Source organism: Petromyzon marinus, chromosome 80, assembly GCF_048934315.1.
Source record: "Petromyzon marinus isolate PM22_M1 ecotype Great Lakes invasive population chromosome 80, UKy_Petmar_22M1.pri1.0, whole genome shotgun sequence".
Classification (NCBI taxonomy): Eukaryota; Metazoa; Chordata; class Hyperoartia; order Petromyzontiformes; family Petromyzontidae; genus Petromyzon; species Petromyzon marinus.
In genome coordinates this window covers 7,690,361-7,718,153 of record NC_133746.1, presented here as the reverse complement: position 1 = coordinate 7,718,153, position 27,793 = coordinate 7,690,361, and the positions used below count along the sequence as shown (strand labels likewise).

Here is a 27,793-nt window from a genome sequence, read left to right as displayed (position 1 = left end):
GCGTCGTGTGCAGTAGTGTAGGGTATAGTAGTGTAGTGTATAGTGTGTGGTAGTGTAGTGTATAGTGTGTGGTAGTGTAGTGTATAGTAGTGTAGTAGTGTAGTGTATAGTAGTGTAGTAGTGTAGTGTATAGTAGTGTAGTAGTGTAGTGTGTAGTAGTGTAGTGTATAGTGTGTAGTAGTGTAGTGTATAGTGTGTGGTAGTGTAGTGTGTAGTGTGTGGAAGTGTAGTGCGTATTGTGTGGTAGTGTAGTGTATAGTAGTGTAGTGTATAGTGTGTGGTAGTGTAGTGTATAGTGTGTGGTAGTGTAGTGTATAGTAGTGTAGTAGTGTAGTGTATAGTAGTGTAGTAGTGTAGTGTATAGTAGTGTAGTAGTGTAGTGTGTAGTAGTGTAGTGTATAGTGTGTGGTAGTGTAGTGTATAGTGTGTGGTAGTGTAGTGTGTAGTGTGTGGAAGTGTAGTGCGTATTGTGTGGTAGTGTAGTGTATAGTAGTGTAGTGTATAGTGTGTGGTAGTGTAGTGTATAGTGTGTAGTAGTGTAGTGTATAGTGTGCAGCGTGCAATAATATAGCATTGTGTGTAGTAGTGTAGTGTAAAGTAGTGTAGTGTGTAGTGTAAAGTAGTGTAGTGTATAGTGTGTAGCAGTGTAGTGTATAGTAGTGTAGTGTATAGTGTATGGTAGTGTAGTGTGTAGTAGTGTAGTGTATAGTGTGTGGTAGTGTAGTGTATAGTGTGTAGTAGTGTATAGTGTATGGTAGTGTAGTGTATAGTGTGTAGCGTGCAATAATATAGCGTCGTGTGTAGTAGTGTAGGGTATAGTGTGTAGTAGTGTAGTGTATAGTAGTGTAGTGTATAGTGTGTGGTAGTGTAGTGTATAGTAGTGTAGTGTATAGTGTATGGTAGTGTAGTGTATAGCGTGCAATAATATAGCGTCGTGTGTAGTAGTGTAGGGTATAGTGTGTAGTAGTGTATAGTGTGTAGTAGTGTAGTGTATAGTGTGTGGTAGTGTAGTGTATAGTAGTGTAGTGTATAGTGTGTGGTAGTGTATAGTGTGTAGTAGTGTAGTGTATGGTGTGTAGTAGTGTAGTGTATAGTGTGTAGCAGTGTAGTGTATAGTGTGTGGTAGTGTAGTGTATAGTAGTGTAGTGTATAGTGTGTGGTAGTGTAGTGTATAGTGTGTAGCAGTGTAGTGTAGTGTATAGTGTGTAGTAGTGTAGTGTATAGTGTGTAGTAGTGTAGTGTATAGTGTGTAGTAGTATAGTGTATAGTGTGTGGTAGTGTAGTGTATAGTGTGTATTAGTGTAGTGTATAGTAGTGTAGTGTATAGTGTTGTATAGTAGTGTAGTGTATAGTAGTGTAGTGTATAGTAGTGTGTAGTGTGTGGTAGTGTAGTGTATAGTGTGTAGCAGCGTAGTTTATAGTAGTGTAGTAGTGTAGTGTATAGTAGTGTAGTGTATAGTGTAGTGTATAGTAGTGTAGTGTATAGTGTAGTGTGTAGCAGTGTAGTGTGTAGTAGTGTAGTGTATAGTGTGTAGGAGTGTTGTGTATAGTAGTGTAGTGTATAGTAGTGTAGTGTATAGTGTGTGGCAGTGTAGTGTATAGTGTGTAGTAGTGTAGTGTATAGTGTGTAGTAGTGTATATTGTGTAGTAGTGTAGTGTGTAGTAGTGTAGTGTATAGTGGGTAGTATTGTCGTGTGTAGTAGTGTAGTGTATAGTAGTGTAGTGTATAGTAGTGTAGTGTATAGTGTAATGTGTAGCAGTGTAGTGTGTAGTAGTGTAGTGTATAGTGTGTAGAAGTGTAGTGTATAGTGTGTAGGAGTGTAGTGTATAGTAGTGTAGTGTATAGTGTGTAGTGTATAGTGTGTAGTAGTGTAGTGTATAGTGTGTAGCGTGCAATAATATAGCATCGTGTGTAGTAGTGTAGTGTAAAGTAGTGTAGTGTATAGTAGTGTAGTGTATAGTGTGTAGTAGTGTAGTTTATAGTAGTGTAGTGTATAGTAGTGTAGTAGTGTAGTGTATAGTGTGTAGTAGTGTAGTGTAGTGTGTAGTAGTGTAGTGTATAGTGTGTAGTAGTGTAGTGTATAGTGTGTAGTAGTGTAGTGTATAGTAGTGTCGTGTGTAGTAGTGTAGTGTATAGTGTGTAGTATTGTCGTGTGTAGTAGTGTAGTGTAGGGTAGTGTAGTGTATAGTGTGTAGTAGTGTCGTGTGTAGTAGTGTAGTGTATAGTGTGTAGTAGTGTAGTGTATAGTAGTGTAGTGTATATTGTGTAGTAGTGTAGTGTATATTAGTGTAGTGTATAGTGTGTAGTAGTGTAGTGTATAGTGTGTGGTAATGTAGTGTATAGTGTGTAGTAGTGTAGTGTATAGTGTATAGTAGTGTAGTGTATAGTGTGTAGTAGTGTAGTGTATAGTGTGTGGTAGTGTAGTGTATAGTAGTGTAGTGCATAGTGTGTAGTAGTGTAGTGTATAGTGTGTAGTAGTGTAGTGCATAGTGTGTAGTAGTGTCGTGTATAGTGTGTAGTATTGTAGTGTATAGTGTGTAGTAGTATAGTGTATAGTGTGTAGTAGTGTAGTGCATAGTGTGTAGTAGTGTATAGTAGTGTAGTGTATAGTAGTGTAGTGTATAGTGTGTAGTAGTATAGTGTGTAGTAGTGTAGTGTATAGTGTGTAGTAGTATAGTGTGTAGTAGTGTAGCGTGTAGTAGTGTAGTGTATAGTGTGTAGTAGTGTAGTGTAGAGTGTGTAGTGTATAGTGTGTAGTAGTGTAGTGTATAGTGCGTGGTAGTGTAGTGTATAGTAGTGTGGTGTATAGTGTGTGGTAGTGTAGTAGTGTCGTATGCAGTAGTGTCGTGTGTAGAAGTGTAGTGTAATGTGTAGTCGTGTCATGTGTAGTAGTGTAGTGTATAATAGTGTAGTGTATAGTAGTGTCGTCAATAGTGCTATAGTGTGGTGTATAGTAGAGTGTAGTGTATCGTATGTATTGACACTCACGTATGATATATTCACACATTTACAAATCACCTCATCACGTTACACCCAAGGGGGTGTGCGATGCACCCCATCTCGGCCCGTAAAATCACCTCTTTAAACAAAACACAAAATGGCCTTTAGCCCCCCCCCCCCGCTCCCGTAAGTTTTGGTGGTTTACCGGCACTGGCATCGTCTCATTTCCCTGCTCCCCATTATGCGGTGGCACATTTGGGTATCCTCGGAAAAAATGCGCCGTAACGGGATGAAACGAATCCGCAGACAGAACGAACGATAAGTTACGTTCAATGCTCTTGGCCCACGTGCGGAGAAATGGGACCGTGGCTTTGCACCATATAAGGAACACCGGGACGGTAATCGACGTGTTTGACGATTCAACGGTCGATTAAACGGGAATCGGTGTGGATCAAGCGTGGATCAAGCACAGATCGAGCATGGCGATTCCTGACACGTGATTTCTGGACCTAAAGAAGACGATTTGTGGATCGAAAAAGCCCACATTAGGCCGCCCGTTGACACTGATTGGCTGCCTTCCGCATTAACATAATTTACCTTTCATTCTGTTACGGATTAATTTGATCCTGTTACAGCGCCTTACGAATAAATGTACACCATCATTGTTATAAACGCGGAGGGAAAAACCGGAGGACCCGGAGAAAAATCCACGTGACCACGTGGGGAGAGAGAGAGAGAGAAGCAGATGCCAAATATACAGCAGCATGGAATCCATCGTCAGCGGTCGGGATCGAACCAACGACCTCCTTTATACCGGGCGAGGCAGTCAACATCTCCTCGCCCACGTGGCGCCAGACTGCAAACCGTCGCCCGCAACGGCGCACCAACGGAGACAGCGCGAACGACACGGACGCGGCACCTTGGTCACGCTCGCACGTTTATTGAAACCACGAAGGGGAGACAGATTCGTGCCCTGTTTGGCTTCGGCTTCAACGGAAACTCCTCCGTCATCGTCGTCGTCGTCATCGTCGTCGTCCGTGAGCCAATCCCGCAAAGTCAGCTCGGCAGCTCAAACTGACCTCTGGGTGATGTTCCGAGGCCACTCGAAAAAATAGTTTTACTTTTTAACTATTCCATTCTATTTCACGGGCAAGGCCAACCGAGCCGTTAGCTCTTGCTCAGAGGAGACCTGGCCACACTCGACGATAGCTCATCACCAACGTCATCCGACAGTGGATGACATCACCGTTGTCGTCGTCGTTTTCGTCGTCGTCACCACACGTGGGAATTTAAAGCGACCAAAATAGGAATCCGAACGTGCGCTGATTCTCAATGCAGAGGGGCGCAAAATCGCAGGCGGCTTATCATCATCACCATCATCACGTGGACAATAGTATCAGCAGCCAAATAATCTAAACGTGTGACGTTCAATCTAAAATGTGGAGGGGAAACCCGGAGGACACCGTAGAAAAATCCACGCGACCACCACGGGGAGAGAGAGAGAGAGAGATCACGCAGACTCCACATGTACAACGGGCAACGTCAGGGTTCCAGATGCAACCCATGACCTCCTACACATCGGGAGGTGATCGCATCTGTTCGTCACTGCGGGGAGATGCGATCACCGGGGGGGGGGGGGGGGGGGGGGGGTTGGGGTCATGAAATCAGAATTAACGGAGGTAAGTAACACAGCTGCAGAACTGCATACAGGAGATCCCTCTACGTACGATTCACAAACTTTCAGAGATACGAACAAACCTGTCCGTATGTCATGAAGAACCAGTGGCATCTACATCTGCAGAACGTGAAGAACCAGTGGCATCTACATCTACAGAACGTTAAGAACTCGTGGCATCTACATCTGCAGAACGTGTAGAACCAGTGGCATCTACATCTGCAGAACTTGAAGAACCAGTGACATCTACAACTGCAGAAGATGTAGAACCAGTGGCATCTACATCTGCCGAATGTGAAGAACCGGTGGCATCTACATCTGCAGAACGTGAAGAACCGGTGGCATCTACATCTGCATAGGCCTTTGTGTCTCGAGAGACAATTCTTTTTGCACCTTACGAGGTCAGCTGTAGGTTTTGCAGCGCCTAGAATGACTTAGTAGGCCAATCCTTGAGTGACAATCCTTGCCACAGCAATTTCAAGTGAATGCGGTGGCAGCTCCAGAGGTGTTTGTTGCTTTTTCTTTACGTCGCTCCCTCTTGGTCTGCCAAGCGGTGCGTCTCTTCTCCTCGCCTCTCCTGAGGCCGGTTTCCACAGCCTGCTGCCAGCTGAGTCGGTCGCCGGCAGTTTTCTCCCAGTCATTTGGGTTGATGTCGCAGCTCTACACGTCCCGTTTACAGACATCTTTGAAGCGCAGGACCAGGCGACCAGTGACCCGTGTGCCTGATGCCAGCTCGCCGTACAAGACATCCCCTTGGGTATTCTGCCATCCTGCATGCGGCGCACGTGTCCAAGCTATCTCAGGCGCCTATGACTCAGTAGAGAGTACATGCTGGGAATGTTGGCCAAGTTGAGAACTGAGGTGTTGGGAATGCGATCTTGCCATCTGATATCGAGGATGCGCCTGAGACATCGGAGGTGGAATGTGTTTAGTCGATGTTCTTGATGGGCGTATGTTGTCCAGGACTCAGACCCATAGAGGAGGGTGCTAAGGACGCAGGCCCGGTACACCTGTACTTTGGTGTTGAGCGTTAGGGATTTGTTCTCCCACACTCTTTTAGTCAGCCTGAACATAGCTGTAGACGCCTTCCCAATGCGCTTGCCAATCTCTGTGACGAGGGACAAATTGTAGGTGATGGTAGAACCCAAGTAGGTGAAGTCCTGAACGACTTCCAGGGTGTAGCTGCCAATGTTTATGGAAGGGGTGTCTCTGACATTCTGGCCCATGACATTGGTCTTTTTTAGACTGATTGTGTAGGCCAAAGTTGTTGCAGGCATTGGCAAGGTGGTCGATGAGTGTCTGCAAACCTTGTTCTGTGTGAGCTGTCACCGCAGCATCATCAGCGAATAGGAGTTCTCTGATGAGGACTTTGCGGACTTTGGTTTTGGATCTGAGACACGGCCAAGATTGAAGAGTTTGCCATCAGATCTTGTGTGAAGAAAGACTCCCCCTCTTCTGCTGTCCCAAAGGCATGTGTGAGCATAAGTGAGAAAAAGATGCCAAATAGTGTTGGGGCAAGCACGCTGAGTATGGGAAATTCCTCTGAGGTGGTGCCGCTGTGCTGTAGTGTTCCTTTCATGTTGTCATGGAAAGAGGAGATTACTGCCAGCAGCTTCGGTGGACAGCCGATCACTTTGAGGAGTTTGAAAAGGCATCCCCTACTGATGAGGTCAAAGGCTTTTGTAAGATCAATGAATGCCAAGTACAGGGGCATTCTCTGTTCTCGACATTTCTCCTGTAGCTGACGCAAGGAGAAGAGCATGTCAATTGTAGACCTTCCTGCTCTGAAGCCACACTGAGCCTCAGGATACGTCCTCTAAGCTAGTATCCGTAACCTGCTGAGGGCCACACGGGCAAAGGTTTTCCCCACGATGCTCAGCAGGGAGATGCCGCGGTAGTTACTGCAGTCCCCACGGTCACCCTTGTTTTTATATAGGGTGATGATGTTGGAGTCTCTCATTGTCTTGAGGCACTGCTCCTTCTTCCCAGCACTGGCAGAGAAGTTCACGGAGTTTTGTGAGGACGGCGGGTTTTGCACATTTCAGTACCTCAGGTGTGATGCCGTCCTGTCCCGGTGACTTGCCGCTGGCTAGTGAGTTGATGGCGCTGTGAAGTTCCTTCAAGGTTGGAACATTGTCCAGTTCGTGTATCGTTGGTAGGGGCTTTACAGCAGCAATGGCAGCTTCTGTCACACCGTTGTCTCGCGAGTAGAGCTCTGAGTAGTGTTCTACCCACCTGGCCATCTGCTTTTGTTTATCAGTGATGATGGCCCCTGTGCTGGATTTAAGGGGGGCAGTCCTCCTTATGTTTGGACCAAAGGCTGTCTTGATGCCTTCATACATGGCACGGATATTGCCAGTGTCAGAGGCGAGTTGGATCCTACTGCTGAGGTTCACCCGGTAGTTGTTGGCGCAGCTGTCTGGCGGTCGTTTGAGCTGCACTGCGGGCAGCTTTCAGAGCCCTTGACAATCCTGTGCTTAGGACTTGCTTGTACTTCCGGAGCGCCGTGCGTTTGGCTTGGAGGATGGGTTCCAACATAGCCAGGTGTTCCTCAAACCAGCCCATGTTCCGCCTTGTCTCCTTGCCGAAGGTATTGATGGCTGCATTGAAGATGGCGGTCTCTGATGTATGCCCACTTTGTCTCCACGCTTCCATTCGGCGTGTCGTGTAGGGACTGCTCAAGGCTGTGTTGGCATAATTGAGTGAGCTCTGGGAGGGAGGTCTTGGCAGAGTCGATGCGTAGGTAGGCGCTTTTGTTCGAGTCCGTGTATCTTTTTTGGGGCGTAGTCTGACCTTGCTGGATACCAGCGAGTGATCGGTGTCACAGACTGCACTGCGGTAGCCGCGTGTGATGAGTGCCGAGTTGAGGAGGGCTCGTCGGGTGATGACGAGGTCCAGTTGGTGCCAATTAAGAGACCTTGGATGTCTCCATGATACTTCATGGCATGGTTTTGTGAGAAAGAATGCGTTTGTGATACAGAGATTGTGGTATGAACAAAGCTCCGGTAGTCTTTGGCCACCGGCATTCATCTTTCCGATGCCGTGGTAGCCAAGGCATGCGGGCCACGCGTCGTGGTCAGCCCCAACCCTTGCATTGAAGTCTCCCAACAGAAACATGTGCACAGAGCTGGGGATTTTGCAAATAATATTGTGAAGCTCTTCATAGAGTTGGTCATGAATCTCCGGAGGTGAGTAGAGTGTTGGGGCGCAGACGCTCAGGATGTTTACATGGCCAGAAGCAGTGCATTCTTCACGGCGCCACCGGCAAACGCCTCGGCGACAAGCGTCGCAACGCCCTCGCGCTGGTCTCACAGTCCCATCTTGAAACCTTCCGTCAACCCAAAGTAAAAAAACTAAAATGATAATCCAAAATCTCATCGCCGGGTGGGAATGTTTCCTGGAATAGTTTTTTTTGCTGCGTCACACGCACGCCGTGCGTAGCCAACTGCGCTATAAAGGCTGGTGGCATTGCGGCGATGACACCACCTTTCACTCCTACCCACCCCCCCCCGTCTATTTCAGAGCGAAACAGGTGGAAGAGACTTTGCTCACAATTCTGGCCAAATCGCCCCGATGAGGCTGGGTCGTTTTTGTTGTCATCGCGTCGGCGAAACGTCACCGGCTACTCGAAACGTGAATGTTGATGTCCGCGGGTTTTGCCCTCCTATACGCAACCGGTTAAAACTAGTTGCTAACTGGGCCACGTTTTGAGTTTTACGCGCCACGAGCCTTGACCGATCGGCCGTGTCGGGCGATGGTGGTGGCGGCGGTGGGTTTAACGACGACACACGTTTATAGTTACGCGATTCTGGCAAACCAGAGGAGCCAAGGGTGGAGGCGGGGCAGGGGGGAGAGCAGGGACACAACATTGACCCGGAACGGACCCACAAATGCGTCTCGCGTGGCGATGCGTCCATAGTGCGCGGTGAGGCCGCGGACTAACCGCTAACGCGCCCGCCGGCGTGTCGGCAGCGGCACGGCTCACGGTTCAACCCCGACGGTCGTGCCGGTGGGGTGGGGATGGAGGGGGCGAGGGTGGTGGTGGTGGTGGTGGGGCGGGCGGGCGGCGGCGGCGGCGGCGGTCAAAAACAACAAAAATAATCCTCAGTTTTTAATCTTCTGCTCCATGAAGTTCAGGGGAGTGAACAGAACCCCCGCGTGGGTGACCTGGTGCTTGTGCAGGTTGCCCGACTGCGTGAACGCCTTGCCGCAGACTTCGCACTTGTAGGGCTTCTCGCCCGTGTGGGTCCTCCGGTGGCTGTGCAGGGCGCCCGACTGGGTGAAGGCCTTGCCGCACGTCGTGCACTTGTAGGGCTTCTCGCCCGCGTGGGTCCTCTGGTGGCTGTGGAGGGCGCCCGACTGCGTGAACGCCTTGCCGCACGCGACGCACTTGTACGGCTTCTCGCCCGTGTGCGTCCTCTGGTGGTTGTTGAGGGCCCCCGAGACCGTGAAGGCCTTGCCGCAGACGTCGCACTTGTAGGGCTTCTCGCCCGTGTGCGTCCTCTGGTGGTTGTGCAGGTTGCCCGACTGCGTGAAGGCCTTGTCGCAGACGGCGCACACGTACGGCTTCTCGCCCGTGTGCGTCCGCCGGTGGCTGTTGAAGGAGCCCCGGTTGTCCGTGTTGTACACGCACTGGTCGCACTGGTGCATGGCGATTCCTCCTGCTGCTGCTGCTGCTCCTGTTGCTGCAGAGACCACCAAAAAGACAAAGATCCCCCACACCAACACCGACCGGCGTGTCGTCTTAACAGATTGTCGGGGCAAGTGCCGTTAGTAGCGAGTTGCAGCAGCGCCTAATAAGGTACTCGAAGCGGGGGGTGGGGTGGCCAGCGCCATGCCCGCCCCTGCCACCTTTGTCTCCCCAGTGGCGATGTTTACACACCACACCCAGGAGGTAATCTGAGGCCAAGTCGACCGAGGGGGGGTTGCCCAGCACCGGTTCGGATAAATCGTCACCAGTGTTGGCAGTGAGCGGGAGTCGAACTCGGGGCGCCGGGTTCTTGTGCAGCGCGCTAACCGTCAAACTACATTCATAGCAGCCAAACACTCGGAAGGCGTGACACTGATTCTAAAACATGGGGGGATCCGGATAAAAATCCACGCGGCCACGGGGGAGAGAGACGCAAACTCCAAACATACAGCAGGCGCCAGGGTCGGGATCGAACCCACGACCTCCTGCAAACCAGGCGAGGTAGTCAGCATCTCCTAGCCACCGTGATGATGATGGTGAGAGAGAGAGAGACGCAGACTCCAAATATACAGCAGCAGGCGCCAGGGTCGGGATCGAACCCACGACTTCCTGCATACCAGGCGAGGTAGTCAACATCTCCTAGCCACCGTGATGATGATGGTGAGAGAGAGAGAGACGCAGACTCCAAATATACAGCAGCAGGCGCCAGGGTCGGGATCGAACCCACGACCTCCTGCAAACCAGGCGAGGTAGTCAGCATCTCCTAGCCACCGTGATGATGATGAGAGAGAGAGAGACGCAGACTCCAAATATACAGCAGCAGGCGCCAGGGTCGGGATCGAACCCACGACTTCCTGCATACCAGGCGAGGTAATCAACATCTCCCAGCCACCGTGATGATGATGAGAGAGAGAGACGCAGACTCCAAATATACAGCAGCAGGCGCCAGGGTCGGGATCGAACCCACGACCTACTGCAAACCAGGCGAGGTAGTCAACATCTCAGCATCCGTGGCGCCCCCAACGTTGGCGCAAAGTTGCCACGATTACTGGAACGTTGGACCAACGCTTGCCCAACCGTGGATTGTGGTTGCAACCGTTGGCTCAGCGTTGACATGCGGTTCAGAATCAGCATCAGCATCTCCACTTACCATGGAAGAGGAGGAATCTGATGGAGCTATGAAGATATTTTTCACAGATGTTCAGTTAGGGGGCAGGGGTCGGAGATGTTGACTACCTCGCCTGGTATGCAGGAGGTCGTGGGTTCAATCTGGACCGTAACGATGCCTGCTGCTGCTTGCTGTATATTTAGAGTCTGGGTCTCTCTCATCATCATCACGGTGGACTAGGAGATGTTGACTACCTCGCCTGGTATGCAGGAGGTCGTGGGTTCAATCGGGACCCTAACGATGTCTGCTGCTGCTGTATATTTAGAGTCTGGGTCTCTCTCTCTCTCTCATCATCATCACGGTGGACTAGGAGATGTTGACTACCTCGCCTGGTATGCAGGAGGTCGTGGGTTCAATCGGGACCCTAACGATGTCTGCTGCTGCTGTATATTTAGAGTCTGGGTATCTCTCTCTCTCATCATCATCATCACGGTGGACTAGATGTTGACTACCTCGCCTGCTATGCAGGAGGTCGTGGGTTCAATCTGGACCCTAACGATGCCTGCTTCTGCTGCTGTATATTCAGAGTCTGGGTATCTCTCTCTCTCATCATCATCATCACGGTGGACTAGGAGATGTTGACTACCTCGCCTGCTATGCAGGAGGTCGTGGGTTCAATCTGGACCCTAACGATGCCTGCTTCTGCTGCTGTATATTCAGAGTCTGGGTATCTCTCTCTCTCTCATCATCATCATCACGGTGGACTAGGAGATGTTGACTACCTCGCCTGCTATGCAGGAGGTCGTGGGTTCAATCTGAACCCTAACGATGCCTGCTTCTGCTGCTGTATATTTAGAGTCTGGGTCTCTCTCTCATCATCATTACGGTGGACTAGGAGATGTTGACTACCTCGCCTGGTATGCAGGAGGTCGTGGGTTCAATCTGGACCCTAACGATGCCTGCTTCTGCTGCTGTATATTTAGAGTCTGGGTCTCTCTCTCTCTCTCCCCGTGGTGGCCACGTGAACTTTTTTCCTCCGGGTTCCTCCCGTTTTTCCCTGCACATTCAGAATCAACATCACGTGTTCAGGGCATTCGGCTGCTGCTGTCAATTCCCACGCGAAGACGACGATGAGCCACTTCGTTCGGCTGTTCATCTGCGGCAGCCAGGTCGCTTCCGCAAAAGAGCTACACGTAGCTCTGTGGACCTCATATGCTAAAGCATACTCGAGTAAAAACAGTCGGACCTCGCACGAGAACTCGAACAAGTCGGTGTTCGAACGACATTCCCAAACATTTTTTCGCCCTGGAAACCGAACGAAATTCGGAGGTCGAACTGGGGGCAATCGCGACTTGGAAGGGCCTGCACGGCTGAGACGCGAGTATGGCCCAGCAGCGTGGACGACGCTTGCCAGGGCAAAGGGGCCTCCCCTTACAAGCAATAACGCCACTACCACCACCACCACCACCTCCTCCACCACCACCACCTCCTCCTCCTCACCACCTTCCACTCAAGCCATCAACTCTCCTTACTACAGGTAAAGTGAAGTTCAATGTTGGTTTAGTTCATTTATTCCATGTATGTATCCATATGTTCCATTTATTTGCTGTGTTTTATTGGGTTTTTTTTTACGTGATTTTACGCACGCGATTACTGTAAACGTCGCGTAAAAAGTGCTCTATGATGAGGGATTTCTTGTTTCCGGAAGCAATCCGTGTCATTTACATTCGTTCTTACGGGGAAAAATTAATTCGGTGTCGCAACAAATCGGTGTACGAATGGCCTCCTGGAACGGACTGAGTTCGATCTCCCAGGGTGCCGCCGAATCTAAGTTCAACTCGATTATTGTTTGTTTTTTTAATCATCGTTACCAGGAAAGTCCCACCACTGAGCTCCCGTTCAGCCCTTTTCCAGAAGCGACCTGGCCCAAGGCCCTCCACAGCCTGTGGTGGTGCCAGGCGAACACGGGCGGCGATCGCCGATAAGAGCGGCAAGCCTATGAACCTGTGGCAGTGCCGAGCGGTTTGAGACCGGGGCGGGGGAGGAGTTTCAAAGCTGACTTGAAAACACGGCAAAGCCCCGCTAATTCGACGCATGCGGGGCTGTGGCTTTGCCGAATCATCCAATGTTCCGAAACATGTGCAATCGTGCTCCCTAGGGCCTCCTGCTGCACCAATGTTTTTAATCCAAATTTGTTTGCCAAAAAAATAAACCCTCTTCACGCAACACCAACAGCAGCAGCAGCAGCAATCGCCAATTGGCCACCAAGCGGCGGTGACGTCACCATGTGCCAGGCCATGTGCACGTTGGGCCCGCGTGAAGTGTCGAACGCCCCGCTGGCAGGAGGAGGTCACGGGGCAGACCCAGCAGCATGTGCCACGGGTCGACTGATTTTGATTACTGGCCGATGCACCACCTGTGCCCCCTACTGCGCACATGGACACGCACGCACAAACCTGCAGCAATGATATCCGAAACTTCTGATTCGTCTCGCAGACTAAGGGATTCATATATATACACACACAGTAAAACCTTGGATTGCGAGCAATAATTCGTTCCGGAAACGTGCTTGTAATCCAAAGCACTCGTATATCAGCTGTGATCACGTGACACTCGGCAGTACAAAGCGTCTACACGCACGCTGCTCGTATTGCTAAGACCCTCGCTCGTTTATCGAATCAATATTTATTTTAAAACCTTTTTACTCGTCTTTGCAGAACGCTCGGAGACCAAGGTTTTACTGAACTTGGGGTCCCTCTCTACCACGTCTCGATGTAAGGTGGGCGAGGCACTCCATATCTTGTGGTGCCAGATGAACAATGAAAACACAGCACATGTATATACCGCATTTTCCCGCACATAACCCGCGGGGTATACCACTTTTCACAAACGAAACAAGACCCTGCGGGGTATATGGAGGTGCGGGCTATCCCAAAAATATTTTACACGTGTTTACATTTTTTCATGGTAGGAGTATCTGTCTCTATCTGTGTGTGTCTGTCTGTGTCTATCTGTGTCTGTCTGTGTCTGTCTCTATCTGTCTGTCCGTGTGTGTCTGTCTGTGTCTGTCTGTGTCTATCTGTGTCTGTCTATCTGTGTCTGTGTCTGTCTGTGTCTGCCTGTGTCTGTCTGTGTCTGTCTGTGTGTCTGTGTGTGTCTGTCTGTGTCTATCTGTCTGTGTCTATCGCTGTCTGTCTGTGTCTGTCTGTGTCTGTGTGTCTCTGTGTGTGTCTGTGTGTCTCTGTCTGTGTCTCTGTCTGTCTCTGTGTGTGTCTCTGTGTGTCTGTTTCGCTGTATGTCTCTGTCTGTGTCTCTGTGTCTCTGTGTGTGTCTCTGTGTCTCTGTCTGTGTGTGTCTGTGTCTGTCTGTGTCTATCTCTGTCTGTCTGTGTGTGTCTGTGTGTGTCTGTCTGTCTGTGTCTGCCTGTGTGTGTCGGTGTCTCTGTGTGTGTGTCTCTGTGTGTGTCTGTGTGTCTCTGTCTGTGTCTCTGTCTGTCTGTCTCAGTGTGTGTCTGTGTGTCTCTGGGTGTCTCTGTGTGTCTGTCTCTATGTCTGTGTGTCTCTCTGTCTGTGTGTCTATCTGTCTGTCTGTCTTTGTCTCTGTGTGTCTGTCTCTCCGTCTGTGTGTCTCTGTGTGTCTGTCTGTGTCTCTGTGTCTCTGTCTGTGTGTCTCTGTCTCTGTCTGTGTCTCTGTGTGTCTCTGTCTCTGTCTGTGTCTCTGTCTGTGTGTGTGTCTCTGTCTCTCTGTTGTGTCTCTGTGTGTTTCTGTCTGTGTCTCTGTGTGTCTCTGTCTGTCTGTGTCTGTCTGTGTCTCTGTGTGTGTCTCTGTGTGTCTCTGTGTGTGTCTCTGTGTGTGTCTCTGTGTGTGTCTCTGTGTGTCTGTGTCTCTGTGTGTGTCTCTGTCTCTGTGTGTGTCTCTGTCTCTCTGTGTCTCTGTCTCTATGTGTCTCTGTCTGTCTGTGTCTCTGTGTGTCTGTGTCTCTGTGTGTCTCTGTCTGTCTGTCTCTGTCTGTGTGTCTCTGTGTGTCTGTGTCTCTGTCCCTGTGTGTCTCTGTCTCTGTGTGTCTCTGTGTGTGTCTCTGTCTCTGTGTGTCTCTGTCTCTGTGTGTCTGTGTGTCTCTGTGTGTGTCTCTGTCTCTGTGTGTCTCTGTGTGTCTCTGTCTCTGTGTGTCTGTCTGTGTGTCTCTGTGTCTGTCTGTGTGTCTCTGTGTGTGTCTGTGTCTCTGAGTGTTTCTGTCTCTATGTGTCTCTGTCTCTGTGTGTTTCTGTCTGTGTGTCTCTGTCTGTCTCTGTCTGTGTCTCTGTGTGTCTCTGTGTGTGTCTCTGTCTCTGTGTGTCTCTGTCTCTGTTTGCGTCTCTGTGTCTCTGTCTTTGTGTGTCTCTGTGTGTCTCTGTCTGTGTCTGTCTGTGTCTCTGTGTGTCTCTGTCTCTGTGTGTCTCTGTCTCTGTGTGTCTCTGTGTGTCTGTGTCTCTGTGTGTGTCTCTGTCTCTGTGTGTCTCTGTCTCTCTGTGTCTCTGTCTCTCTGTGTCTCTGTCTGTCTGTGTCTCTGTGTGTCTCTGTCTCTCACCGAATCACCTCCGTCTCGACCTCCCGCTCCGCCTAGGCCGCGTGACGTCACCTCACAGGGCGGTGTCAGGGCAGAGGGCAATGACGTCATCGAGTACAAGCCCCCCCCCCCCCGCTCCGTCGAACGCGATTGCGTCACCTCGCAGGGCGAGATGCCGAAGCGCGATTACGTCACTGCGTAGAGAGGCGGTAATACCGAGCGGCATGACGTCACCGAGTCCCAGCTCCCCCGCTGCGCCGTCGAGCGCGATGGCGTCACCGCGAAGGTTGGTGTCAGTTCCGAGCACGATGACATCACGGCGCACGAAGACTCCCTCCGCCGTCGTGCGTCACGACGTCACCGCGCAGGATGGTGAGGCAGAGCGCGATGACGTCACCACGGTTGGTTGAGTGGTTGAATGAGTGGTTGAGTGAGTGGTTGAGTAGTTGGTTGAGTGAGTGGTTGAGTGTGTGGTTGGCTGAGTGAGTGGTTAAGTGGTTAATTGAGTGAGTGGATGGTTGAGTGGTTGAGTGAGTAGTTGGCTGAGTGAGTGGTTGAGTGGTTGGCTGAGTGAGTGAGTGGTTAATTGAGTGAGTGGATGGTTGAGTGGTTGGCTGAGTGAGTGGTTGAGTGGTTAATTGAGTGAGTGGATGGTTGAGTAGTTGAGTGAGTGGTTGGCTGAGTGAGTGGTTGAGTGGTTAGTTGAGTGGTTGGTTGGGTGAGTGGTTGGTTGATTGAGTGGTTAGTTGAGTAGTTGAGTGGTTGAGTGAGTGGTTGGTTGAGTGGATGGTTGAGTGAGTGGTTGAGTGAGTGGTTGAGTGAGTTGTTGGCTGAGTGGTTGAGTGGTTAGTTGAGTGAGTGGTTGGTTGGGTGAGTGGTTGGTTGAGTGAGTGGTTGGTTGATTAGTTGCGTGGTTAATTTAGTGTTTAGTTGAGTGAGTGGTTGAGTGTTTGATTAAATGATTGGTTGGTAGAGTGATTGGTTGAGTGAGTTGTTGGATGAGTTGTTGGTTGAGTGGGTGGTTGAGTGAGTGATTGAGTGAGTGGTTGGTTGAGTGGGGGATTAAGTGGTTTGTTGAGTGTTTGGTTGAGTGAGTGATTGGATGAGTTGTTGGTTGAGTGGGTGGTTGAGTGAGTGATTTAGTGGTTGGTTGAGTGGGGGGTTAAGTGGTTTGTTGAGTGTTTGGTTGAGTGATTGGATGAGTTGTTGGTTGAGTAAGTGGTTGGTTGGGTGAGTGGTTGAATGAGTGCTTGGTTCAGTGGGTGGTTGATTTAGTGGTTGGTTGAGTGGGGGGGTTAGTTAAGTGTTTGGTTAAGTAAATGATTGGATGAGTTGTTGGTCCAGTAGGTGGTTGAGTGAGTGGTTGATTGAGTGGTTGGTTGAGTGGGGGGTTAAGTGGTTTGTTGAGTGTTTGGTTGAGTGATTGATTGGATGAGTTGTTGGTTGAGTGGGTGGTTGAATGAGTGAGTGATTGAGTGGTTGGATGAGTTGTTGGTTGAGTGATTGGTTGAGTGAGTATTGGATGAGTTGTTGAGTAAGTGGTTGGTTGGGTGAGTGGTTGAATGAGTGCTTGGTTCACTGGGTGGTTGATTTAGTGGCTGGTTGGGGTTAGTTAAGTGTTTGGTTGAGTGAGCGAGTGATTGGTTGGTCGTGCTCCAGCCTGGTCCCTACCAATGATCCACTCAGTGGTTGAGTCACTGCAGTCAAGCCTGGTCCAGGAGCTCGTACACAAGAATTCTTGATACCGATGATCTCCTTGGCTCCCTGCTCCAGCAAACATTCTGCCACCGAATACCTTCATTGGAGGAGGAGCAATAGCACACCTCGACATTGGCGTCTATCTTCTTCTACATATATACAAGGCAAATATGCGTATATGTGTGTGTCTGTCAGAAATGTTTAGCATACTTCCCGACATGCAACAAACTTGAAATTTGGCATGTGGGTAGCTTCCAGACTGTACACAATGCAAAAAGTATAAAAAATAGACTTTTGTATTTTGCGGGAGAGGGGTGGGGGGTGCAATAATGGATATATTTTGCACGGCAAGTGAGCAGTGACGTCACATCTATGATGTCACCCCCCTCGCGGCAGCGTCACGCAGCGTGCCTGCTGACGTCACGCATCCCCCACCCTCCTCGTAGGCCGTGCATTAACCCAAGACAAGCATCCAAGTCTTGGGTGAAGCTGGGTAGTAAAGCTAGTTAATCAATATATATATTTTTAAAAATGTACCAGGTAAAGCCCAGCACTGAGCGAGATACAGTTGCCGAGAGAAAGTTTGTGAACCCGCCCAAAGTGAATTATGGGAATTCCATAGTTTCACCACGAGAGCCTTCTCGAAAAATCAAAACCAGGCCTTTTCTTGAACATCCACAAGGGGTTATATTACCCAATTTCACGTCATTTGAACCAAAAGGACGTATGGATTAAACAAACGAGTCATTGAGGTTCAAGGCATGTGAAAAAGTACTAAGCGAACACCTGGTTTCATTAGCTAAATCAAGGGAATAATTATAATCAGGTGTTGATTTTAAGCTTTCGTGACTGCAGGAATCCATACTCTTTGGTTCTTTCGGTAAAGTCACGTGGGTAGGAAATAAATCACGACGTTTCGGGCGCAACACCAAGCGTCCATCATCAGGTGAGAAAGCGATGGACGCTTGGTGTTACACCCGAAACGTCGTGATTTATTCTATTTTACACCTACGTGACTTTACCGAAAGAACCAAAGAGTATAATCAGGTGTTTACATAATTAGGTAGATCTTCAGAGGTGAGTTTAACACGTAGGCTTCCGCGACCAATACATATTTACGCGATCTAATCCCAAAAAAAACTTGTATTATGGACTTCAGAGGTGAGTTTAGGAGTTTGGGAGACCCCCACCCTATAGAGGTCAGAAACGTCGTGAGTTTGGTCTTCACCGTACAGTTGCGTGTGGAAACAAGTCATACCACGATCAAACAAATCTCTGAGGACCTCAGAAAAAGAGTTATTGATGCTCATCGGTCCGTAAAGGGGTTACAAAACCTATTTCTAAGGACTTGGGGCTCCATGAATCCACTGTCAGACAGCTGGTCTACAAATGGAGAAAGTTCAAGACCATCGTCACTCTACCCAGCAGCGGTCGTTCTACCCAAATGTCTCCCAAGAACGAAGCCAAAAATCATGAAGGAGGTCCCAAAGAACCTCGGAGGAACATCCAAGGGCGTGCCGGCCACTCTCGCCCTGGCTAATCTGAGTGTTCATGATTCATCTATCAGGAAAAAAAAAACTGAACAAGAATTGATGTTCATGCAAGTGTAATGAGAGAGCACACCGACACACGGAGGGCTGCATAGGCATTGCCGCATCGGTCATAGCCAATCAGGGCTACGGGGTTCGATCTGGGCCAAACAAAGTTCATGGGCGGAGCTCAGGGGCACGTGCGGGAACAATCGAGAAGTTTCTGAAGGGGGCGTGGTTAGAGGCGGGGCTTCGCTGCGTACAAGGAGGATATAAGGAGAGGCAGGAGGAGGACTCGGGGGGGTTACGTGTGGACGCCTGGGGTCCCGTACTGCATCTCCGCCATCTCGTCAGCCACCGACCGCGTGGCGGCCGCGGGCGAAGCTCTCCCGATTCCCGGCGCGTCGCCGACCAGCGGTGCGCGGGGAAGCGAGAGCGAGGGAATGGAGGAGCAGAGAGCCGCGTGCATGCGGCGAGAGAGAGAGAGAGGGTGACCATCTAAAGAGAGTGCGGAGCCGAGCAGTGATAACTAATCAAGAAAGGACGCAAGTCTCAAAGCGTCGTGGAAGTCGTTTATTACAGAAGGATAGCCAAAGAGGACACAGATGATCCACAAGACCACTGGAACAATGTCCTCTGGGACAGACGAGTCAAAGGTTGAACGTTTTGGCGTCAATGAGAAGCGTTATGTTTGGCCAAAACTTAGCGCTGCTTTCGCACAGAAGAACCTCGTCCCAACCGTCAAGCGCGGTTGTGGGAATGTGGTGATGGTTTGCTGTCTCAGGACCTGGACGGCTTGCCATCATTGACACGACTGTGATGACTCGGATGATGAAGTACTAGGAGCCACTTTTATTAACACAGAACAATGTAGGTCCGGGCTTCGTGTTTATTTCCCTTAGCCAATCCCCGTCCTTCCCCTCTAACGGATCCCAACCATCGACCTGTGGGTTCCACTCCGTTTCCCACCTATTCTAATTCAAACCTTCTCCTCCAATCACTTCAAAAGCCTGACCAATCCCTGTGGAGGCCTCTTTCCTCCAATCGGAGACCTTGGTTTATCGTCGAATAGCCGTTAGGCTGCACATTGGCTTGGGGTACATTTTCAGTCATCAAACAACCATGAATTCTGCATTGTAACAGAAGATTTGAGAGGAGGATGTCAGGCCATCCATCTGTGAACCAAAGCTGAACTGAAAGTGGGTCCTGCAGTAAGCCAATTATCCAAAATCTACAAAAGAATGGCTGCAGAAGAAGAAATTCCATTTTGATTTAAAGCTTTCGTGACAGCAGTAATTCATATTCTTAGCTCTTTCGGTAAAGTCACGTTGAAGGGAAACAATAAAATATATATAAAACAATAAAAATTCTCACGACGTTTCGCCCATAACGCAAACGGTCATCACACCTGATGATGACTGCTTGTGTTGCAGTCGAAACGTCGTGAGAATTTTTATTGTTTTATATATATTTTATTATTTTATTGTTTCCCTTCAACGTGGTGACTTTACCGAAAGAGCTAAGAATAAGAAAGTCCATGTTTTACAATGGGCCTAGTAAAATTCCGGACCTAAACCCCCATCGAAATGTTGTGGCAGGACCTGAAGTGTTCAGCCCATGCATGCATGGCAACCAACAAATGTCGCCGAGTTGAAGTTCTGTTAAGGAGGAATGCGCCGAAAATTCCTCAAATCCGATGCGAGAGACTCGCCAGCGGGTTACAGGGAACACTTAGCTGCACTCATTGCTGCTCAAGGGGGTGTCACCGGTTAGTGAATCTAAACGATTTGAAGCTTTCGTGACTGCAGGAATCCATACTCTTTGGCTCTTTCGGTAAAGTCACGTAGGTAGAAATAAAATCAAACAAATCACGACGTTTCGATCGCAACACAAGCAATTTTCATCAGGTGGAACAACCACAGCAGTAGCATTACCCTTGTCGGCTGAGAGGATGACTATGTCCTCTCTCTCTCTCTTTCAATTTGGCGAGTTCAGAGCGATCGTCTTTGCTGATGGCTCTCAGACCGTGTTCACGAACACAAGGCAGATCTGAAACACGGCTGAACCAATACCTCTGCCGTGGCTGACCATTGTTGTAACGCTGTGAGCTCGCTTGATATTATTTTTTCCGAGACCAAGGTACTCTGCAAACCTTCGGGCTACTATCAAAGGTTTGTTCATGAAGCCATCCAGATATATAAACATAGACATAACTTCAACCGAGAAGATGGATACAAATTGAGCAATCATTGGAAGGATTTAAATTTTGATTTAAAGCTTTCGTGACTTCAGTGATTCATATTCTTGGTTCTTTCGGTAAAGTCACGTTGAAGGGAAACAATGAAATAATAAAATATATTATGAAATAATAAAATATATTATTTTATTGTTTCCCTTCAACGTGACTTTACCGAAAGAACCATTGGAAGGATGTTATTAACCAGGTAAAGCCTTAACCGGTTGTGGTTGTTTCCATCATACCCGCCGGGCACTAGTAGATTTTTCCGAGTTACTTTCCCCCCAATGTCCCACACTCAGCTTCCCACTTCTAGCTCCGCCTACTTCCCCCTCAGCCTCACTTCTCCCACTAGCGCTCACGTAGCCTCCCCCACCCTTCCCCCCCCCCCCTTCTCTCTCTCCTCCCTTGCCCCTCCCCCCTTTCTTACCTATATAACCCCTTGCCACGGCGGCTCTCTCGCCTACTTCACCATTTTTCTTGCTGTGGTTGTTCCACCTGGTGAAGGTTGCTCGTGTTGCGGTCGAAACGTCGTGATTCGTTTCATTTCATTGCATTTCTACCCTACGTGACTTTACCGAAAGAACCAAAGCGTATGGATTCCAGCAGGTCACGTACTTTGTCACCCATCGTTGTTACTGAATAAAGAATACATTTGAGGATGAATAAATGTCGAAAGACATTTGTCGAGAAAAGCCAAAGGGGTTCACAAACTTTTTCTCGGCACTCTATGTAACTCTTTTTCAGAAGCGTCCTGGCTTTAACAAATGATAGCTCAACAAAGTGGCTTCTCACGTGTAAATGTATCGTAGCAGCCAAATACTCTTAAACCAGCGGTCCCCAACCTTTTTGGCACCAGGGACCGGTTTCGTGGAAGACAACTTTTTTCACGGACCAGACGGGGGGGGGTTCATCATTGGGTCTTTCCCCCTTTTCAAAGAAGCTCTCCAGTGACGTTTGTTCGTTACTCACTGTGGCTACTAGGGGGTTAGAGCTTGTGGGCTTTATACCAACACTCTGACTGAGACAAGTTGCGCAGTGCGGGAAAAGAGGCGCGGACGGAAGTGGTAAATAAAATAATGGGGGCGGGCCACGCGCGGACTAAAATAAGTGTCGGATTCCGACTTCTCATAAGGAGCGCGCAACCTAGATCCCTCGCAGTTCACAGGAGGGTTCGCGCTCCCATGAGAATCTAATGCCGCCGCTGACCTGACAGGAGGCGGAGCTAAGACGGTAATGCGAGCGATGGGGAGCGGCTGTCAATACAGATGACGAAGCATCGCTCGCTCGCCCACCGCTCACCTCCTGCTGTGCGGCCCGGTTCCTAACAGGCCACGGATCCCTGCTCTAGACGCGTGGCGGGGGGGGAAACCTGAGGACCCGGACAAAAAATCCATTCGACCACGGGGAGACAAGAGACACGCAAACTCCAAATATACAACAGGCGTCGTTAGCGTTGAGATCGAACCCACGACCGCCTGCAAAACCCCGCGAGGAAGTTAACATCTCCCCAACCTATGAATAGGACAGGGACCAGCTGAAGGGTCGCATCCAAGCTGTTAAACGTGTGTGGATGGCTCTCCAGATTTATCGGTGGTACCGCTGACGCGGGGACGATGCGTTGGGTGGAGGAGGGTGCACGAAACAACACTTCGCTCGCGGAATCATTGCCCGCACACCCCCCGATTGGCACCGTTGGCTACGTACGGTGCGAAAGAAGTTCAACATATGACACACACACACAACCGGTGCTGGTGGTGGCTGCGAACAAACACGGACAAGAAAGACGCGAGCGGTGTTGTTGACGCAGCGCAGTATACGTTGTCGGTTTACATGAAAATCACGTCAAGGTACAAACTTGCTCTGCGGGATCAACAGACGCCGACGATCCTTTCGCATCAGAGAGCGCGCGAGCGAGCTAAGAGAACCATCTCAATCCAACGATTTTCATCAGCGGGGGAGGGGGGGGTCGGCCGTTCGCAGGCGATGCTCCCGATTGAGCGGCTGGCTCGGGTCAGCCCGACGATCCGTTCACGCTGTCGACGTCCAGGGGGCCCGTGACAACTCGGCCTTGAGCGCCGTTCTTCCTTAGCCGCTACCCGGCCCCGGCTCGGCTTCTTGAACGCGGCTCAGCCTCAGGCTCAAAGCCGCTCCTCGGTTGCTTCGAAGGACGAACGAATGAGTGGCGCAGCCACGGCCTGATTCAGGGCTCAGCCGTCGGCCTGGTTCAGGGCTCAGCCACGGCCTGGCTAAAGGCATGTCATGCGCAGACTCAGCACTGCTTTGCTATTCCACCGTATGTACAGTATAGCCTGACAGTCTGCAGCTGCGCCGACAGCGAACGCAGCAGCAGCAGCAGCATCTCATCCGCTTATGCTCTTCAACCTTTTTTTGTAAAATTCTCTTAAAATTTTGAAATAAAATTCGCCTTTTGCTACCGATGCGCGTGCGGAAAAGTACTCGAGGATTTCCGTGACGATTAATGTTTTGTTAGGGATATTTTCATTCAATTTTTCGTGGTCACCTTTGGTATTTTTACGGTGTGCAATGGTAGATTTAAAGCTTTCGTGACTGCTAGGATCCATACTCTTTGGTTCTATTGGGTAAAGTCACGTAGGTGAAAATAAAATAACAAAAAATCACGACTTTTCTGCCACAACACAAGCGGCCTTCATCAGGTGAAGGGACGAGCTTAAATGTCGTGATCTAAGCGTGGCTTCTTCCACTCCAGCGCTGTCCTCCAGACAGTCTCGTCCCTTCACCTGATGAAGGCTGCTTGTGTTGTGGCCGAAACGTCGTGATTTTTTGTTATTTTATTTTCACCTACGTGACTTTACCCAATAGAGCCAAAGGGTGTGCAATGGCTTTCCAGTGAAGGAACCCCAGTGTATAACGTTGTGCCCTATGGGAAAACAAGGGATGGCTCGACCTACGACTGTCATGCAGCAATCGATTCGGTCGTCGGTGCGGGGCGGGGGGGGGTCCCCCTGTCGTCCTTCCTCAGAAGCGACCTGGCTATCACAAATCACAAAGCTCGACTGTTGCCGGCTTATCACGGGGAACTGCATAGCAGCAGTCAAATACTGCGATGGCATCACACCGATTCTAAACGTGGAAGGAAAAACCCCGAGGACACGGAGAAAAAAATCCACACGACCAACCACGGTGAGAGAGAGAGAGACACCGCAAACTCCAAATATACAGCAGCAAGCAGCAGCAGTAGGCGTCGGGGTCGGGATCGAACCCACGACCTCCTGCACACCAGGCGAGGAAGATGACATTCTCCAGCGCAACGCGTTATTAATTATGAGCTCAAGAATGAAAAAAAATCGCGTTTGAAGAGATAAGATTGTTAAGAGTGCGGTGGCGTCTCTCTGCTCGCTGCTGCAGAGACGCGAATCTTCCCCCCCCCCACCACCCATTCCACCACCCCCCACCCCTTCAGAAAGAGAGCGCTCTCGAAATGAACGGTTGCCATCATATCTCATGGTTCTTTCGGTAAGAACCAAGAAATATTAATCCGTGCAGTCACGAAAGCTTTAAATCGAAAGGTTGCCATTATCCCGTCCGACCGCCGCTCTGTCACGTCGTCCAATCATCTCAGCCGATCCACGCGGCCATGGGAGAAAATAAAAACGGGAGACCGGAACACAACGCGGCTTCGGCAACCGGCACAGCAATCGTCCCCCCGGGTGTTTTCCGCCCGTTGTCGGGGGGGACGTCGGGGTGGTGGGGGGGGGTGTTGGGGGTGCTGACGAAACGGGGATGAAGTCCGCAGGCCTTCCCCGAGTGAGTTGCTGGGGTAGGAGGGGCCTCACTCGTAGCCCTAAACCAGGCGCAAGGCCTCACTGCTGAGCGATGCAGTAGCTCTCTTGCAGAAGCGACCCTGGCTATCACAAATGATAGCCCAACGAGGTGGCGGCTGGCCCATGATCCATCATCGCGTGGGAATTTTTGCGTCGCCAGCCGAATGCTCTCGGAAACGCGCAAACGTCGATTCCCTAAATGTGGAGGGGAAAAAAAAGACTGGAGGACCCGGGGGAGATCCACGTGGCCACGGGGAGATGAGACGTGCAAACGCCAGATGCACAAAAGGTATCGTCAGGGTTGGAAACGAACCCACGGCACCCTGCGTACCGGGCGAGGCAGCTAACATCTCCTAGCCACAAAAGATCCCCCGGTATAGCCTTCACAGACCGTTGGGGAAACTGCCGTTGGCGAGCACCTACGAAGGTCAGCACGGCACATGAGGGGTGTGGATGGCCAACACCACGCCCGGCCGCCTTTGTCTCCCCCAGTGGCGATGTCTATACACCCCCACCAGGTACTCATTTGAGGCCCAGTCGACCTAGGGGAGGAGGCCCAGGACCGGCGGCGGCAGTTGAACTCGGGTTGGCCGGGTTCATAGCGCAGCGCGCTCACCGCTATTGCAACAACCAGGGTCACACGCACGTGTGCGCATCGCACGCGTGCGTTGAAACAAACTAACAAACGAACGAACTAACAAACAAACAAACCTCCCCCTACAACTCGCTCCACTGCTGCCAATCCCCCGTCCCGCCCCCTCCGCCCAACTATGAAACCAACCGCACGCCGTGTCCGTCGAACACCGGCGGCCTCTCCTTCACGGCGGCTCGGTCGGGGCGGCACTAATGCTTGTGCTCCGACTGCGTCACCGCCTTGCCGCAGACGCTGCACCGGTGCGGCTTCTCGCCCACGTGGACTCTACGGTGGCTCCGCAGGGCGCCCGACTGGGTGAAGGCCTTGCCGCACAGCGCGCACTTGTAGGGCTTCTCGCCCGTGTGGGTCCTCTGGTGGCTGTGGAGGGCGCCCGACTGCGTGAACGCCTTGCCGCACGCGACGCACTTGTACGGCTTCTCGCCCGTGTGCGTCCTCTGGTGGTTGTTGAGGGCCCCCGAGACCGCGAAGGCCTTGCCGCAGACGTCGCACTTGTAGGGCTTCTCGCCCGTGTGCGTCCTCTGGTGGTTGTGCAGGTTGCCCGACTGCGTGAAGGCCTTGCCGCACGCGACGCACACGTACGGCTTCTCGCCCGTGTGGATGCGCCGATGGCTGTTGAGGCGGCTGCGCTTGTCTGTGCTGTAGGCGCACTGGTCGCAGCACAGCAGCGGCCTCGCTGGCGCGGGGGTGGCGGCCGGGGTGGCCGTGGCCGTGGGCGGGCGCCCGTGCTGCTTGGCGTGGGACTGCAGCGCCAGGGGGCTCGTCACATGCAGGCCGCACACGGGGCAAGAGACGGGCCGCCCCGCTGCCGCCGCGGCCTCTTCCTCCGCCGTTGTCACCGATTCCATCATCATCCTCCACTCCACCCCCCCCCCCCCCCCGTCCCCGCCGCCCTACAATCTCGGCACAGCTGGCGACAGGAGAGATCAGGGTGAGGCTAGTTTTTTTTGTGTGTGTTCTAAGCCGTTTTTTTCCGGGTCTTCTGAGCTCGGTGGAATGCTGTCATTGCTAAGCAGCAGCCGCCGAAGGTTTGGGGAGGTAACAGTGAAACAAAATTAAACGGTTAAACTGGTGCTGCACATTTGTGTTCCGCAGGTCAACGAAAACAAAGCAGGCTATTGCTGACTCTGGTGTCGGCCAATGAGTCTCAAAGACGTATATCAGGGAAAGGTTTGTTTGTATGTTCACCACGAGCGCTGTGCCTGGTCAATGCAGAAGATTCCTTGCGAAAGATTCCATCTATTTGGTGTCTGAACGTCCTAACGCCTCCCGTTGTATTTCCAGAAAGGGTAAAAGCCGTTCTTGTTTTTTCACTAATCTGATACCGGGCGAGAAAACATAGGAAAATATTGTGTCTGTGTCTCTCTGTGAGTGTCTCTGTGTCTCTGTGAGTGTCTCTCTGTGAGTGTCTCTGTGTCTCTGTATCCCATGATATAGCCGCTGCTCACCCTGAGCTGAGGTTGCTGATGCGTGCATTGCCCTTGTACCGTTCGCCATTTGGCATTCTTCTCTGATCTGACGCCGGTAGTAAGATGACACCATAAATAAGGCTGCTGTCCCTGGTGGAGTTTCAAATACAATGCGTGTAACATTATACTGGTAGGAACCTCCTGGTTACTACACCAGCCTACAGGGGGGATTATTGTGTCCGTCCGTCCATCATGCATCCGAAAATGGGAGGGGTGGGGCTGGGTGGAGAGGGGAGGGGGGGAGGGACTGGGTGGGAAGGGAGGGGAGGGTGGGGAGGGGCTGGGTGGAGAGGGGAGGGGGGAGGGGCTGGGTGGGGAGGGTGGGAGGGGTGGGGCTGGGTGTGTAGGGGCTGGTCACCCCGTGGTGCCCCCCCCTTATAAAACTCAACGTTTCACCAACTCACTCCAGGCTTGTGCCCGCCCTCACAGTCGGGCACATTGTACGGAACACACCACGTGGTGGTGCCGCTGTTGACCCAGGCCATTGACCTGCGAGCAACCCGACGTTCCAACCAGCATCCCTCCGCAGGAGAATGTGTTCATTATCGGAGCGTGTTTGCTTGCATGTTCACCACAAGTCACGTGCGCGTGGTTAATGCATTAACTTGATTCTTGCAAAACGTAAATATTCGGCGTTTGTTTCTTTTGGTAAAGTCACGTGGTGTTCTCTGTTTTTTTCTTTTTTCATTTGTGCCTGGCGGTGGTTGCTCGTGTTGCGATCCGAGATTCGCCGTATTCTGTTATTTAATTTGATTTCTTTCAACGTGACTTTACCAAAAGAGGCGAAGAGTAATTCCTGCAGCCGCGAAGGCTTCGAATCTAGTCTATATAATTTGGTGTTTGAGCGTCTTAACAACACCCGCTTAATTGCCAGAAGGAGTGAGGCCTGTTCTTTATTTCCGCTGCTTCTCGCCAGGAGTCAAGCCCCGTGGAGCTAAATCCGCGATAAAAAAATGTCTAAAAGATATTTAGTTTTGGGCCGAAATTGAATACCGCGTTGTTGCCGGGAGCTGCGGGTTGAGTGAGATGACCAGAAGGACGAGGATTAGGCCGCTGCTCGAGCTACGACTCGTACCTTGCTTTATTTGGGATGGGGTGTGGTAGGATCGCAGAGGCAAAATAACAACCAGCATTCTGGTTTCATGTGGGGGGTGGGGGGAGAACAGCGCTTGGGGGCCAATGGTGGCCCTGTGGGGGCCAGTGGTGGTCCAGTCGTGGCCCAATTGTGGCCCAGTGGTGGCGCTGTGGTGGTCCAGTCGTGGCCCAGTGGTGGTCCAGTGGTGACCCTGTGGGGTCCCAATGGTGGCCCAGTGGTGGCCCAATAGTGGCCCAGTGGTGGCCCAGTGGTGGCCGAATGGTGGCCCAGTGGTGGCCCAGTGGTGGCCCAGTAGTGACCCAGTAGTGACCCAGTAGTGACCCAGTCGAGGCTCAATAGTGACCCAA

The 27,793-nt window shown here is 50.9% G+C and overlaps 1 protein-coding gene across 1 annotated transcript; it reads right to left on the bottom strand.

Annotated features, from left to right (window-relative positions):
* Positions 1-3,860: 3,860 nt before the first annotated feature.
* On the bottom strand, positions 3,861-26,564 carry LOC116958600 (uncharacterized). The gene is made up of 2 exons (XM_076057218.1): positions 25,074-26,564; positions 3,861-9,210 (listed from the first exon to the last, which is right to left on the bottom strand). The coding sequence occupies exons 1-2, from the start codon at positions 25,733-25,735 to the stop codon at positions 8,721-8,723; spliced, it is 1,152 nt and encodes a 383-aa protein (XP_075913333.1). The 5' UTR covers positions 25,736-26,564; the 3' UTR covers positions 3,861-8,720.
* Positions 26,565-27,793: the final 1,229 nt, after the last annotated feature.